Source organism: Haemaphysalis longicornis, unplaced genomic scaffold (genome assembly GCF_048455015.1).
Source record: "Haemaphysalis longicornis isolate Haplotype H1 unplaced genomic scaffold, Haemaphysalis longicornis Haplotype H1 scaffold_7, whole genome shotgun sequence".
Classification (NCBI taxonomy): domain Eukaryota; kingdom Metazoa; phylum Arthropoda; class Arachnida; order Ixodida; family Ixodidae; genus Haemaphysalis; species Haemaphysalis longicornis.
In genome coordinates, this window is record NW_027526422.1 from 193,865,313 (window position 1) to 193,881,721 (window position 16,409).

Consider the following 16,409-nt stretch of genomic DNA (forward strand, 5'->3'; position numbering starts at 1 on the left):
GCAAAGTTGCTGAATTTTCGCTAGGCTACCAGCGTCATGGCGGCATTTAATTTTGCGATACCGGAACTAGCCGAAGTTTCCGGCCCCTGCCCGGAACTCGAGGAAGGCGGCGTCCGGCGTCCAACTGTCCATAGACGGCTTTAATGTAGTCACCCTCATAGACACAGGAACCGACTACTCAGTAATGAGCGGATCAATTGCGTCTAAGCTGAAGAAAGTTACAACCAGATGGGACAGTTCGCACATAATCACAGCAGGAGGCCATCTTGTAATGCCTAGCAGAACGTGCACATCACGCAGCACCATAGATGGCACCACCACGGCCGCTGGATCAAAGCGCACTAGGTGCGGCCTGCTGCGTGGAGCCGCCGCGCATTGGCGAGGGAGGCCGAGCGTTGTTGACAGTTGCGGCCACAAGTTTCGCGGGGGGCACTAGTAGGAGTAGGAGGGGACACACCGAAGAGGCGTGCTATGGCAAACGCGGCATTTTCGCGGCATTTTGTGCCAATTTTGCGCCGCGGAATGAGGTTACGTGCTCCCAACAAACATAGTCGTGTTCAGCTTGATGCGATCTGCCTCACAGTCCAGCTAGGTAGTTAGAGTGGCCAGCTAGTATGCCAAAAAACTGCTGTGTTCCACTGTGCACGTCGAACGCAAGGAAAAATCCCGGTTTGAGCTGCCATGAATTTCCATCAAGCGCTGAACGACGACAAGCGTGGCTCACCAACACCTCCCGGCAGGGATCTGGCGGAAAAGAAACGAGGTGGGTACCCAGTGACCACTCTTTGGTTTGTTCCCTTCACTTCACCGGAAATGATAAGAAAGGCACCAAACTGCAAATGCTCCTGCCAACTGCTATCCCGACGGTGTTCCCCAATTACCCGTCCTATGTGCAAAAGCCAAGCGCTCAAAGGAACCTAATGGGGCCGTTGATGTGTGGCATCCTGCTTTTGCAGTTACAGCTCGCATATCCATGGCAGGTGACAAGAGAGGGACCATTCCGTGACACGATTTTTCTCGCTGTGATTACACGTCTCTTCACCAATCTCTCGACAATGTTGACTGCTCCTCTGTGTACAACGCACCCTGTGTTGGCGTGGCCGTCCATGATCTAACCAAGATTATGCAAAACGGTATGGATCAGCACATCCGAAAGCAGTGAAATTGCTCCACTAAGTTTCCCTTTTTGTTCAGTCACGCCCATGATCTAACCAAGATTGTGCAAAACAGTATGGACCATGTGGGGATCCGCTAGATCCCCTTTCCTCCTCCCGCGAGCGCGGCGTTCAAACCAGCGCGCTTTCCCGCGCCGCGTGTGACGTCACCTCGCGGGCCGACGCGCCGACAGGAGCCAACTGTCCCGCCGCCGCTGTCGCTCCTCCTCGCCCGGAAACCTGCCTCCTCTCCCCCGCACCTTTATAAGCGCGGCGCGCTCGATGCACGGCTCCCTGAGACTCTTGCTCTTGGCCCGGGCGCACGGAAAGGAGATGGAGGATAGAGTGTAGGGAACGCGGGGAGATCGCGGCTCGTCCGCACCCTCGCCGCCACCCGCCCCGAGCGGGGCCCCTTACCCCAATCAGACGCGCGATGTACGCTAGCCCAACCTCGCCGGCAGCCCCGTGTCGCCTCAGCCATCGCAGCCCGCTTGAGGCCCGGCCTTGAGGCGCGCATCGGTACAGTGTAGTTCTTAACCCTGTCTTGGCGTTATTATGCACTGTACCACTCGGCCAATAAACCCCCTGGTTCATCCTGGCCTTTTGGGAGCCTGTCGTCGCCTTTGTCGGTGAGTCGAACCCGTCGCAGCGTCTCCCTCGTGGACGCCGCAAACCTCTCTGGGGCATTTTGGATGGGTCATTTCCGAGCGTGGGGAAACACCCTGAACCCCACTTGGCCCACAAGGGACCAACGAGCTCACATTGGTGCTCAACGTCTCTAACGAAGCTAGCCGGGGTCTTCTGCTATCCCGTACCTAGGCCCATCTTGCCCACATTGGCGCGACGGGAGCACGTACAACCCCGCGAGGGGGAGGGCGGGTGACGTGTCCAGCGCGCCTCCCATTGGCCGCTCGCTAGACACCATGTGGCCCTGCCAACCCTAGCGGCAACAACAGGTACTCCACGGACAGGTATTGAGGGGGGCCCTCTGTAGCAGTGTTGCCAATTTAGCTATTTTGTAGCTAGATCTAGCTACTTTTGGACTCGTCTAGCTACCAAAAATGTAATCTAGCTACAAGTGGCTGTTTCAGCTCGTTCTTTGCGGCACGTAAAATGGTTCTGTACGGATACAACCGATGGTTTCTGGGCCGAAGTCGGATCCTACAGGGACGCGCATGGTGTCAACCCCTTTGCCGAGCTGGCCACGCTCGCCATGACAGTGCTGTCGTTGCCTTTCTCAAACGCTGTAGTAGAAAGATGCTTCAGCGATATGAGCAAGCGTCGCAATAGGTTGGAAATTTACACACTGAATGCGCTGCTAAGTGTAAGGAACGGGCTTCGGAGGCATAAAAAAATGCCATGAATATAGCTTGCCTAGTGACGTGGTGGCAAAAATCGGCACGATGGCATCGTACTCAACGGCAGAGGACAATACTCTGCAAGCTGCAGACATTGTCGAAGAACTGTGTGTACAGCAGGACTGATTGTTTTTACGTACTACCATTGGTTACAATTGTTTTACTCTACGCCTTCTACTGGAGTTGCTATTAGATAGTTGTTTTTGTTTGCCAATGTGGTTGATTGTTCTTTTAGAAGTACGCTGAAATCTCACTTGTACGTTTTGTGTTGTGAGGGGCGACGCGGGCCAGCGAGGGCCCGAGACGCGACCAAGGCACTCGAAGGCAGAAAACTAACTTTATTAGCGAGGCAAGACGCCTCGAGGAGCCTCTCAAGCTACTACCGCCGGCCGCGCGCCGCACACTCGCTCTGCTCGGCTTCGTGCTCCCTTTCGATGTGGCAGGCAGGTGTCGCCGTAGTCTGTGCGCTTGCGGCACTGCCTTCTGATGTGTCGGGCAGGTGTCGCTAGTAGTCGGTGCGCTGGCTCACATCCGGCTCCTCTCTGTTGGACCAAGTCCCTTTGGTCACGGAGGTGGCACTGCTTGCTGCCTTCACTGCTAGAGGGAATAGTCCTTGGAGCGCTTGGGGGTTCGGGCGGCTTCCGCTCCAGGGGCTCCGCTGGCAGCTTCCACTCCAGAGGCTCTGGCCGTAACTTCCGTTCCGAGGGTTCTGGTGGTGGCTTCTGCTTTGCTGACACCGGGGCTTTCTGGGCGAATTCTTGGGCTGATGCGATTTGGAAGACTCCTTTTTCTTCCGTTCCGACTTCTGCTTTCGCGGTTTGTTGGAAGGGGGAGGCGGCGACGATGGTGGACGACGTAGCACGGAGCTGCTCATTGAAGGCTTTGCGAAGGTGGGTTCTGCGTGCGCTGGCGGTGGAAGCGAAGAGACTTTCAATGCTGCTTCTTTTTGAGAACTGTGCCCCTTGGAGGAACGCTTTTTGTAGCTTTTGTCCTTCGACTTGTCTCGGTGCTTCTGCGATGACTTGTCTGCTCGCCTTGAATCCTTGGAGGAACGCTTTTTGTAGCGTTTGTCCTTCGACTTGTCTCGGTGCTTCTGCGATGACTTGTCTGCTCGCCTTGAATCAGTTTCTGACGATGAACTTTTGGCCTCAGAAAATTTTGGCTCTGTAATTTTAGCTTCCAACTGCTTTAGTTCGGGTGGCTTGTGCTCTGCATTGTGCTCAACATCTCCTGCAGATGAAGGTTTGGCGTCACGACTTGTTTTTATCCTGGGGTATATCTTTGTGCCGCTCCTTGTCTCTTGAACTGCTCCGGTGCGCTTTACTGCTTGATGAGGACGAGGGCTTGCGGGAACTGCCACTTGTGCTGTTGCGACTTTTGCTCAACTTGCTTTTGGACTGGCTGCGTTTCTGCTCAACTATTGGAGAAGCAGCTTGCTTGCATTCAGGAGAGGGGCTGTAGTTGTTGGGAACATCCTCTTGGCGAGATAGTGCTAACCACGGCGGCTCATCTGGTCCTGGGACTTGCAAACACTGGAGTCCTGCTGAGCTGTGGTGTCCAGGCATATCCTCCTGAGTACCAGCAATGGGAAATTTGTCCAAAATATTGGACATCGAAGACCGAGCGATTACAGCTTTTCCAAAGCTCCTATCGCCGTAAAACCGGTTGTCCAATACCTTGGACAACTGGTGCTGCCATCTGTACCGTGGTTTTGAAATTAGAGGCCTCGAAGCGCCGCTAGGAGTATTCATAATGGCGGCGTTGAGTGGTGCGGCGTTCTACGGTGCCAACCGCAACCGTAAGTACTTTTTTTCGCACTTTGAGCTTATTTAATGTCATTTCATCGGTTAAACGTCAAAGATAATGTTGCAGAGAGCACACGCAGCTAAATATTTCAGCTCTTAACGTCCTTTCTTTTGCCTACGCGGTGTGAGCTTTGACATGTCCAAAAGATTGGACGTCGGGACTGAACCAAGTTGCTTTGTGTGAATTACGTGGCGCGCTGCAGTGTGAACAGAACGTGCTTGCTTCCGATTGCTACTAGGTTGCGGTATGATATGAAATTCTTTTTCATTTAGGAAAAAGGCCACGCGTCAGTGATGAGACGGCCGAAAGAATCCTTGAACGAATCGCTGGAACGGCCACGTCCGACATTGATCTTTCGGACAGTGACGACGACACTTTGGTAGACACTACATTTTCGGCTCCACTTGATACCCTGAGCTCTGAAGAGGACGAAAATAGCGACGATGAACGCCCGTCCACCTCGAAGACGACAAAGGGGCAGTCATGGAAACGCCATGATGGGTAAGGAATAGTAGTAGTATGCGTTTTGGGAAGGGGGGGGGGGGGGGGTGGGCTAATGTACTGCAGGAGTGTGCATTGTGACGGTCGGTCATTGCCATGTGAACGGATCAAAAGCAACTCTGCTCTTTTACGCTGTTTTTCTTCATGCAGGCCGCTTCCGTCTTGGATTCCTGACTTCACATCCACCCCTGATGACAGTCAACAACGGGTTTCGTGGAGTCCAAGTGACTACCTCGTTCAGTATGTGCCACATGAAGTCTTCGAGATGATGGCTTTTGCCATGAACACGACACATGTCCAGGAGACTGGAAAAAGTCTGGAGACCTCAGTAGAAGAACTCAAAATGTTTTTTGGGATTTCACTGACAATGTCCTGCCTGTGCTACCCGCAGATTCGCATGTACTGGATGAAAAAGACAAGGGTGCCTCTTGTTGCGGATAACATGACAAAGAACCGGTACTTTCAACTTCGGCGCCGGCTGAAGCTCGTTAACGAACTTGATGTAAGTGAGCAAGAAAAAGAGAAAGACAGGCTCTGGCGCATAAGACCACTGGTGTCATTTCTACTGGAAGGGTGTCACAAGCTTCCTCGGGAAGAGAATGTCAGCATCGACGAACAAATGATCCCGTTCAGTGGACGAACGCAGCTGAAGCAGTTCGTACCACGCAAGCCAAACCCAGAGGGGCTTAAAAACTTTGTGCTCGCAACGCCAGGTGGATTAATCCTCGATTTTGAGATCTATCAAGGAAAAAAGGCAGCATTGTATCCAGGCAGCTCCGGAATAGGAGAATCCGCAGTGCTGAGGCTCATTGAGACGCTCCCTCCCGGAACGAAGGTCTACTTCGACAGATACTTCACATCAGGGCCGCTGCTGGATAAGCTAGCAGAAAACGGAATCGCTGGAACGGGAACAATTATGAACAACCGGATCCCAAAAGGGGTGAAACTATCCAGCGAGAAAGAGCTAAAAGAAAAAGGAAGAGGGACGTCAGAGATGTTTGCGAGAAACGACAAAAAACAGGCAGTTGTACGTTGGTACGACAATAAGCCCATTACGTTGATGTCCTCTGTCCATGGCCAGCACCCAGAAGACACATGCCGTAGGTGGTCCAGGAAAGAAAAAAAACACATTGATGTGCCCCGGCCAGATGTTGTACAGTTGTACAATGTCAACATGGGAGGAGTTGATCTCGCAGATCGTATGATCAGCTATTACAGAATCAAAGCTCGGGTGAACAAGTGGACCATCAGAAGCATCTTCCATCTATTCGACATTGCGTTAAGCAACTCATGGATGCAGTACGTGCAAGACATGCGGGCGCAACAAAAGCGTCAGAAAGAGATCTTGAAATTCCTGGAGTTTCGTCTGTCTGTTGGTGAGGAACTAATCGCGCAAGCTCAGAGTCAAAATGAAGCGGAGAGTGACTCCGACGAAGAGTGGTGCCCACCACCAAAAAGGGCTCCGTTGCCTCCAGTCGAAGCAAGAGCAAAGGACGCTAGGCCATTTCCCAAGACTGACAGATGCTCCTAATGCGGCCCGCTGCAGGCTCGAAGGATGCAACAAGAAGACGAAGTTCTTCTGCACAAAGTGTCATTTGTTCTTTTGCGTCACCAAAGACAGGAGATGCTTCGAAAATGCTCACACCAAGTGAATGAAGGAGCTCACACAAAGTGAACAAAGCAGTTTGTAAATAAAATGTTCCTACGTTTACCTGATCAAATTATTTATCACAAAAAAATATCTTGCGTGTAACAATACCACTGCATTAGAAAAGACCGCATAGAGTCCCAATGTCCAATATAAAGGACAATGCGGCACACACGTCCGAAAGTTTGCAGTGAATAATAAGTTGTTATTATATCCAGAGGCCCTCATAAACTAATTTTGAAAGTTTCACAAAACTCCGTTGCACTAAAATCAGTCTGGGACTCAGGAGGATATGGTGATTGAACAAGGACCCCTGGATCATAACAGCGTTCGACATCCTGGGCAACAGTCGTTCATGGCACCGAACAATCGTTCCTGTGGGTGCGTGGCGAATTTCAGTTGGCATGGGTGGCTGAAACACCAATTGTGCATGGCTTGCAGAAAACCAGTCTTCACCTAATATAAGTGGCACAGCATTATTATGGAGGGCGGCTGCTTCAACCAAGGCGGTGATAGGTCCGACAGAAACCTTCAAACATACGGCACCAGCTGGAGCTACTGTTTCTCCACCGACGACGACTAGAGGGGGTCTAGTCCAGGGCAAGAGGGGCAAAGAGCTGACCAGGCAGGGGGAAACAAGCGTCACTTTCGATCCACTGTCGGGAAATGCATCCACTTGACCAATCCCAGCAATTGTGGTGGTAACAAGGGCACACTGGACCAGTGATCCATCGAGGGTTTCCGAAGGGGTACTGTGGAGAGCTGGGGAAGAATGTGTACTAGACGTTGGAGCGGTAGCTCTAGATGGACACTTGGATGCGAGATGCCCTTTTTGGCGGCATTGGAAGCACACAGCTTCGGCCAAGTTCTGTCCAGGACGGTAGGCAGGAGCACCATGTTTAGCGGAGATGGTGTGGTATCGGAACTCTTGTTGGTCTGGTGGCAGGGCTGAAATTCGCTGTGGCCGGCTCGTTCTGTCTGACACAGCCTGAGGATTCATGTACGCTGAGTTGCGGGAAGGCGACTGTAGGCTTGGAGTGGGTGGTGTGGCGTTTAGATACCCTGGGCGTGAAAATGGAATGGCCGAATGGCTCAGTGTTTGATCAAGCTGAGTGACAATGTCCATATATGCTGCGACGGTCGCTGGGCGTTGTGCTGCTATAGTAGTGGCCAGGTTCGAGTCGGCAATGCCTTGAAGGGCGTACTCTATGCGCTGAGTGTCCGAGAGAGTGACTGGGCATCCAGAGATGAGCTTCAGCTTTGCCAGAGAGTAGTTGACAAGATTCTCTTCGTGTGCTTGCACGCGACAAGTAACTGCTTGTTGCCACTGCAGCAAGGTCTGCTTGGCGCTGAATTGATCTAGGAACGCTTGCCTGAACGTTTCCCACGTCGGGCATTGACGGCCAATGACGGCTTTCCAATCAGCGGCCGCTCCACGAAGTTTGCCCATGGCGACGGCGAGTAGTGTTGAAGGCTGCCACGAAGCAAGGTTTTGAGTTCGCTCCAACTCTTCAATCCAGTGGGACGCTGAAATGCCGCCGTCCCCACTGTAAGTAGGAAGCGATGCGGACAGGTCTGGAAGAGTTGTGACTTGAACAGGGACTGCAGCGCGTTGCGACACATGAAGGAGCTGCTGAAGTAAACCTGTCAGCAACTCGGTAGTTTGTGCTGCATCGGAGCTCGGCGGAGGCGGTGCTCTGTCAGGGCGCTGGGTGGACGCCGCGGAGTCTGGGGAAGTGGGCGTGGCTGAGCGGTTTTGAGCGATGTCGGTGATAAGGCGGTTTATTACTTCTTCCTTAGGCCCGGTAGCATCCAGATTTCGGCAAGCCAACTCTTCACGGAGATAATCTGCTGTAAAGCCTGCGAGGTCCTCTGGCGTAGCCTCGTTCCAATTCACGAGCGGCATGGCGGTACAAGGCAGCAAACTGGTTACGAGACGAGAGGGCGAGTAGGGCGAACGGTTTGGGCACTGAAGGCAGGTTACTTCATCGGGCTGGCAGGCGCCAACACGACAGTCGGCGAAACACAGGGCGAAGCGTGAAATGGCTCCGGCGAAGTGGGCGGTAGCACCTGCACACGGAGGGAGCGCTGGGCGACGAAACTTCAAGGGGCGATGCTCCAGGCACGGTTCGGGGTCGACTGCGCCAGTTGTGAGGGGCGACGCGGGCCAGCGAGGGCCCGAGACGCGACCAAGGCACTCGAAGGCAGAAAACTAACTTTATTAGCGAGGCAAGACGCCTCGAGGAGCCTCTCAAGCTACTACCGCCGGCCGCGCGCCGCACACTCGCTCTGCTCGGCTTCGTGCTCCCTTTCGATGTGGCAGGCAGGTGTCGCCGTAGTCTGTGCGCTTGCGGCACTGCCTTCTGATGTGTCGGGCAGGTGTCGCTAGTAGTCGGTGCGCTGGCTCACAGTGTATTAAATGCTATTCTAGATTGTTTCGTTCGTTACAAATGTGCAATTTCGTTGATATATGTTCAAAGATGACGTGCTCCCATTTATGCGGACGGAAAAGTTTTTGTTAATAAAACCACCATCCAAAAAGCTTTCAAATGTTTTTGTGATAATCTTGTGTTCATCAGTCTGGCCGTGCTCGTGCTACTGCATATGACAACAAAAAAAAACAATATAGAAATGTTTGGCGTAGGGCTATAAAACAGGCACTACAGGCACTAAAATTCTATACTTGATTAAAGAAGTCCTTAGGGTCGAAGCAATTTGTTTCTTTTATTTTTTACAGTTGTACATTTTGAAAGGAATTTCAGGTACGATTTCATAGGCCTTTGGGTATGCCCATACATTTTCTTTTTAACATTTTCAACAGCTTTACAAAGCAGTGATGCATCCGGAGCTCGTCTTTTGTGAGCGCGCAAGCCTTTACGCGTGGCAAAAACTACGATAGCCATAAATTATTCGAATCAAACTAGGAGCACATTTATTATTTGTTCATACATGTTCTGCGTAGTTGCCTCCAAGAAAACACGACTTGAGACCTGCGTTTCATCTTTGAAGATAATACACCTGCCAATAAATGCTTTATGCACCCAGAATATGTTAAAGAAGCGCTTGAAAAAATATTAAGCTACTTTTAGCTCCTTGCTGGATTTTTTAGCCACTTCTACCTACTTTCACGTTGCCATCTAGCTACTTTTGCTCGCCAACATTTGGCAACACTGCTCTGTAGATCTTGATAGCTTGCGATCGACGGTCAGACTTAGTGGTCATCACAAGTCCTCTGCCGCTCCCCGTCCTGCCTGCCGGCCTACCTGCCCGCAGTCCAGACGCCGCCGTCGACCCCATCCGGCCTACATGGTGCCCGCCGCCTGCCGACCCTGATCTCATGGCCCCGCCGAGGGATGCCCTTCCAAGCCAGGCCGGGCGCCGCAAACCCAAGAGGCCCGCGTCGGCCCACCTGCCCGGCGCAAGCCACGGCGTGGCTTGCGCCGGCGCCCCGCAGCAGCCCCCGCCGCCTCCAGCTCCCCCCGCCGTGCAGCCGCCGCCGCAGCCACGCAAGCGCACAGTGGCAACGTGGGTACACCACGCGGGGCCTACCGACGAGCCGGCCATATACTCGTCGACCATGAAATGGAAGCATCAAAGGAGAGGCGAGGTTGGCGTCGCGGAAGAGGAGCTGCCGACGGCGTTCCGGGGGCGCACCCTACCCGCGGCCCCGGCCCACCTGGGCGCCACGCCGATGGACGTCAGCGTTCCTGAGAGCCAGGCTCCACTCGTCGCCCTGGGCCCGCCTGGCCCCCCCTTGCCTCCACCTGGACTGCCTCCACCTGGCCTTCCTCCGGCTCAAGTCGCGGCCATCGTGGAGACCCTGGCTTCAAGCCAGGCTTTCGCCGCGGCCATTGCGGCGCGGGTGTTCGCCACGCCCGCTTCGGCCACGGCCAAGCTCGACGAGGTCGTCCTCGTACCCGCAGGACCCAGCGACGAATAAATGTGTACGCAACCCCCCACCTTTTCTGTCCGTGCGTGTTTTTGGGTGGAAGCCCGGGCCCGTTAGATTAGACCGGGCTCGGTCTTAAGAAGGGGCGGATGTGGGATCCTTTGTATCCCCTTTTCTTCCTGCGAGGGCGGCCTCCAAACGAGCGCTTTCCCGCGCCGCCGTGACGTCACCTCGCGGGCCGACGCACCGGCGGGCACCAACTGTCCCGCCGTCGCTGTCGCTCCTGCTCGCCCGGGAAACTGCCTCCTCTCCCCCCCACCTTTATAAGCGCGGCACGCTCGATCCGCAGGTCTTGGGCACACGGAAAGTAGATGGAGGATAGAGTGCAGGGAACGCGGGGGATCGCGGTTCGTCCGCCGCCACCCGTCCGGAGCGGGGCCCCTGACCCCAATCGGACGCGCGAGGTAGGCTAGTCCAACATTGCCGGCAGCCCCGTGTCGCCTCAACCGTCGCGGCCTGCTTGAGGCCCGGCCTTGAGGCACGCGTCGGTACAGTGTAGTTCTTAAACCTGTCTTGGCGTTATTATGCACTGTACCACTCGGCAAATAAACCCCCTGGTTCGCCCTGGCCCTTTGGAGCCTGTCGTCGCCTTTGTCGGTGAGTCGAACCCGTCGCGGCATCTCCCTCGTGGACGCCGCGAACCTCTCTGGGGCATTTTGGATGGGTCAATTCCGGGCGTGGGGAAACACCCTGAACCCCACTTAGGACCACAAGGGACCATCGAGCCCACATTGGCGCTCAACGTCTCTAACGAAGCTAGCCGGGGTCGTTTGCTATTCCGTACGTAGGCCCATCTTGCCCACAACCAGCACATCCAAAGCAGCGATATAGCTCCACTAAGTTTCCCCTTTGGTTCAGTCAAGCCCATGATCTAACCAAGATTGAGCAAAACACTATGGACCAGCACATCCAAAATAGCGAAATCGCTCCACCAAGTTTCCCCTTTGGTTCAGTCACGCCCATGATCTAACCAAGATTGTGCAAAACGCTACATCCAAAATAGCGAAATCGCTCCACTAAGTTTCCCCTTTGGTTGTCAAGCCCATGATCTAAGCAATATTGTGCAAAACGCTATGGACCAGCACATCCGAAAGCAGCAAAATCGCTCCACTATGTTTCCCTTTAGTTCCGCCACGTGTGTGTCTGACCTGTAGGTGAACTGTTTCTAAGTTTTGTTTCACTTACTCGATGCCTTCGGACACCGGCAGTCTCACGGGCCAATCGCAAATCCCTAACATTACAGACAACGAAATTCGCTCCTCTAGAAAATTATACTACACTCCGTTGGAAATCGCAAACGCCCTTAACGATCACTTTTCCATTGATAATAATGATCCCGTTCTGACCGATATAGATTCCTTCCGACGCCTTCCGCACTCCTTTTTTCTTTTTCTTTTCCCAACAAGCCCTGATGAAGCAATTTCAATAATAAAATGTATCAAGGTAACTAGTGCTGGCCTCGACAACATTTCTGCGCGTCACATGAAGTGGGTGCGTGAGATGATTGCTCATCCGTTGTGTGAGATTATAAATGGAATATTCAAATCTGGTGTCTTTCCATCTCAACTTAAACTGTCCAAAATCGTGCCGATTTGCGAAAAGGGAGATAGAACATCAATTAATAATTATAGACCTATTGCTATATTGTCATTCTTCAGCAAAGTAATAGAAAAATGCTTTACAATGCGCCTGACTAAATATCTAACACAATTTGAGTTTTTATCAGCTAATCAGTTTGGTTTCCATGCTGGATATTCCAATAACATTGCCCTCGTGTCGTTTACTCATAAAATTAAAACCATGATCGATACCGGAAGATGTCCTTTTTTATAGACCTGACCAAAGCATTTGATTCTATTAATCATAGTATCTTACTAGCTAAACTGGAATCAATAGGCGTCGCAGGCCCAGCCCTAGCATATATAGAAAGTTACTTGCTTAATAGATCGCAAGCCGTATCTTTAAGTAACACACTAATAGTTGGACCTATTTTATTTCTGATATACATTAATGACTTACCTAGAAGCCTTTACTATTGTGAACCCTTTCTTTACACCGATGATACAACGCTACTAGCTAACGACACCTCCATTAATAATTTAGCCGAGAAAATGGCATGCGACCTCAAAAATGTATTGCATTGGTGCGAACAAGGACTGTCTGCAAATTGACGCGTCTAAAACAGCTTTTATGGTCTTCACTTCCAGCCCCAAAAGTCTTACTCTTGACCCGGTCATACAAATTATTAATTTATCTATTCATAGAGTAAACGAATTCAAATTTCTAGGAGTTGTAATCGACTCAAATCTGAAATACACCAGTCATGTATCGCATGTCAAACGAAAACTCTCTTATGGTATCCGCCTACTACAGGTATGTGAAGTGGAATTAGGCTTATCGCCGTGACGCCGCAATGCGGCTGCTCCCTCGCCGCAGCGCAGTTTTTCGCGCACTTTTACGCACACTTATGCCGACGCGCGAGTCCGTCGTTATTACACGTCCATCCACATTGGTGCGTAATAATAATACTGTATTTACTCGCGTAATGAACCCACTTTTTTCCCGGAAAATTCGTCATGAATTTGGGGGGAGGGTCATTATGCGGGAAAAAAAATTGCAAGAGATTTTTAAAAGTTGCAATTTCATACAATAAAGTTGCTAAGAGAAGCGCTATCAGAGCCTTACCATTTTCGTAAAAACACGTAGTAATCATGTTTGAAATTTATATTTTATTTTATTCGCAACTCACCACCGTCCCCCTTCGCCATGGAGCTTCCCTTCTCACTGAAGTCGCTTGCGGCCGCACTTTTGTTGTTGGCACCATCTTCCGTGCCGTCAAGGCACTGAGTGACTAAAATTTTGTTCGACACCAAAGCTCCTTGGGCCCACGAAATGCACGGCGACCCCTGTTCACCGCCCGAAAACCTCGTTTTCGCCCGTAGCCTACACGCACTGAGTCAACACTGAAGTGCCACACAGCTGCGCCATTTCCATGTGCAACGCATGCTCCACCACCGTAGTTTAAAACGCCGCGCAGCAGGACCACAAAAAAAAAAGGTTGGAACACAGCTGAACAACAAAACCACGGAGCGTAATGGCAAAATCGCGTAACAGCAACAGCAGAGGAGTGCGGAGTACGTTTAGCGCTTTGTTCGCACGCTGCAACGTTTTTGTTTTTCATTCAACAGGTGGCGCACCGCAAACGCGCAATTTTTAAATTGAAGCCACGGCATTCATGCTCACATCTCCGGCTACTGACGAGATTTCTTTTTCTTGGGATGCATTTTTAGCCTTTCTGCGCGTACTGTAGCGCAATATCAAGTTACTGTGATTGCCTACAGCATCAGCAACCATGCTTACAATAAAAACGTATTCCCGCTGGATTTTTTATTCAGTGACAAAAAAAATTAAATTCTCAACAACAAAAGTGGGGGGAGGGTTCATTACACGAGTAAATACAGTAATATCATAACTTGACGCAGAAAAAAAAGTTCCCTGCGTCGTTTGTCATGCCTGGTGTGTACTGCGCGAGTCTGCGTGCTCGAGCAAGCATACTCGAACCAAAGAAATGAAACGTAATGCGAACTGGTCCATTTTTACTTTTGTGGTGACTGCAAGCACGGTGTGGTGTTTACAGAATAGCTGTTTTGTTCTTTGTACAGATGGAAATGTTACCGTTGTATTCGCAGACAATGCCAGCGGAGACCAACATGTGCAGCAACAAGACTCCCCACCAGAGCACCAAAACGTCATTGCACCGGAGCTGTGGCCTCCACAGAAGATTCGGTTTCTTTACTTCGAAGTACAAGGAGCTAAAGGAACTTGTCGGATGGAGGGGTGGCTTTCGGCAAGTTCTAACAAAACCAAAAAATCGGTATGAACATGGTGCCAGTTGCACAAGCTGGGTACTTGTACGAAACTAACAAATAGAAATGATTCTGCACCATGGTAGGATTCTGTCATGCATCATTGATTTTCCTGTAGGGGTGTATGTCCATGGCTACGAGTGGAATAATATTGGTTGTAAATTAAATGAAACAAAAGAAGTTAACAGAGTACTCATCCCTCACGCCTTTTTTTCTTGTTTTTTTTTATTTCATTTAGGACAAAGAAATCCCTTTGGCAAGCAACAGCAGATGCCATCTTTGCTGAATTCGGAGAGAGAATGACAGGCCTTCAAATTGAAAATAAGTGGAGAAGCCTTGAGAGATGTTACAAAAGGACCAAGACCAAGAACTCTGCTTCTGACCACTCTCGTGTTACATGCGAGTGTGAGGAGCAGGTGCGGCAAACCTGCTTGTGCATCATTTCTCTACAAGTAGAATTTCTCTCCTAGGGAGCTCAGTGCTGTGCTTGAGAAGGAGCACCACGTAAGTCCGACGTTCCTTTTGGCACCTGGCAGTCATTGAACAGGAAAATGCGACGTCTGTATTTCAATTAGGCAACGAGTAATTTACACAAGGGTGCTTTGGTAATTTATACAGCAGCCATTCATTTCTTGCAGCACGTGTGGTGACACAGGCGTCAGCAGCGGGCAGCAACAAGACACGGAGTTGCCACTCGAGCCCAGCCCAGCACCTGAAGCAGCACTTGACCATGATCAGCAAGAGCCCCAGCGCACAAGAAAAAAAAACGCAAGGAGAGCACTTCAGTGCACGCCCTGCTCAACACATTGCAGGAGTGCTGTAGCGAAAAATGGCTCTACTTGAGCGCCTTGCACTGGCAATAGAGGGGCAGGGTGAATAAACACCGAGCTGAATCATGAAAACACTGCATGACTTTTCACCAATATTACACTACGAAAACATGCATTCACTGTCTAGCAAAAATGAACGTGCATCCAACAGGCAGTTGCAAAATGTGTCGCACACAAACTAGCATGCACTCAGCACTGCTTTTGGGCGACTGGCCTTGCGCACTCTCTCACACTGCCTGGCAGTGCTGCAGTCAAAATCTAGATCACTGTCCTCCTCATTCTGCACTCCTTCGAGTTCGGGCAGCTGTTCCAGTTCATCGAAAAAATCGTGCTCGTCGTTATACATGTTGTGAAGTACACATGCTGCCATTAATATTAGGCAGCACTGTTTAATGCTTCCAGCATCGACTAAGTATAGCCTTCGGAAACGTTGCTTCAGCAAGCCAAACGTGTTCTCGATGGCGAAACGCTGTTGCGAGTGAAACTTGAACTTTTTTTTTTTCCACGCTGGAAAGCTGCTCCCGTGGTCACGGTATGGGTCATCAGGTAAGGCAACAGCAGGTATGCAGTCACCAAGAAGGTACCCATTGAAACATCTGTTGGCGGCCTCCTCGAAAAAATGGGCTCTCCCGAAACACCCTGCCGTTGTGGGCCGAGCCCAGAAACCAAATGAAGACATCAATAAACCTGTTCCTGTCATCACATATGCCTTGCAGAATCACTGACGGCCACTTCTTCCTGCTGTAATACGACTGCGGTGACACGTCAGGTTTGTTGATTTCGACGTGACAGCCGTTCACACATCCGATCGTGTTATGTGATCCACTGTAAACGTAAACTAGCCGGAAATGGAGTTTTTAACAAGTAATGTGCCCTGAAAAGTACCTATAGCAAAAAATTTACTCCCTAGGCATGGTGTAAAAAGGTGGAAGAACCTCCATGGTACTAACGTTGCCTATCTGTGTAGCAAAAGACAGTATTTAGAATGACTTAACACCATTTGTGAGATGGCGTTCGATTCCTTGACTACTACCACGTCCACAATAAACTCCCCATCTGGGGTAATCATCTCAAGCGGGCGGTCGCCATGTTAGTCCTGTGTTGTTTCCGTGTATCAGCACTTCAACCGTGGTCTAATGCTAATTAGAACGAGTCAGCAGGACGTGACGGTTGTATGCAGCTACAAAACCGATACCGTACGTATCCCATATAGATACTTCAGCCAGCGTGATCACAGGCAGACAGCGCGGCCGTGTTGTTTCAATCTGTTTATTTTGGCGATAGGTGTTGTCAAACT

At 51.0% G+C, this 16,409-nt stretch overlaps 1 protein-coding gene across 2 annotated transcripts in view; it reads right to left on the reverse strand.

Annotated features, from left to right (window-relative positions):
• The window catches only part of LOC144147361 (zinc finger FYVE domain-containing protein 21-like), a 99,040-nt gene that overhangs the window by 42,170 nt on the left and 40,461 nt on the right, over positions 1-16,409 (reverse strand). Inside the window, exon 5 of one of the 2 annotated variants that reach the window (XM_077679475.1) lies at positions 486-744. The exons of the other annotated variant lie outside the window; for it this stretch is intronic. Within the exon in view, the coding sequence (XP_077535601.1) occupies positions 578-744 (167 nt within the window). The 3' untranslated portion in view covers positions 486-577. Of the gene's footprint in view, positions 1-485; positions 745-16,409 lie in introns of those variants that run through there. 2 annotated transcript variants of the gene reach the window in all.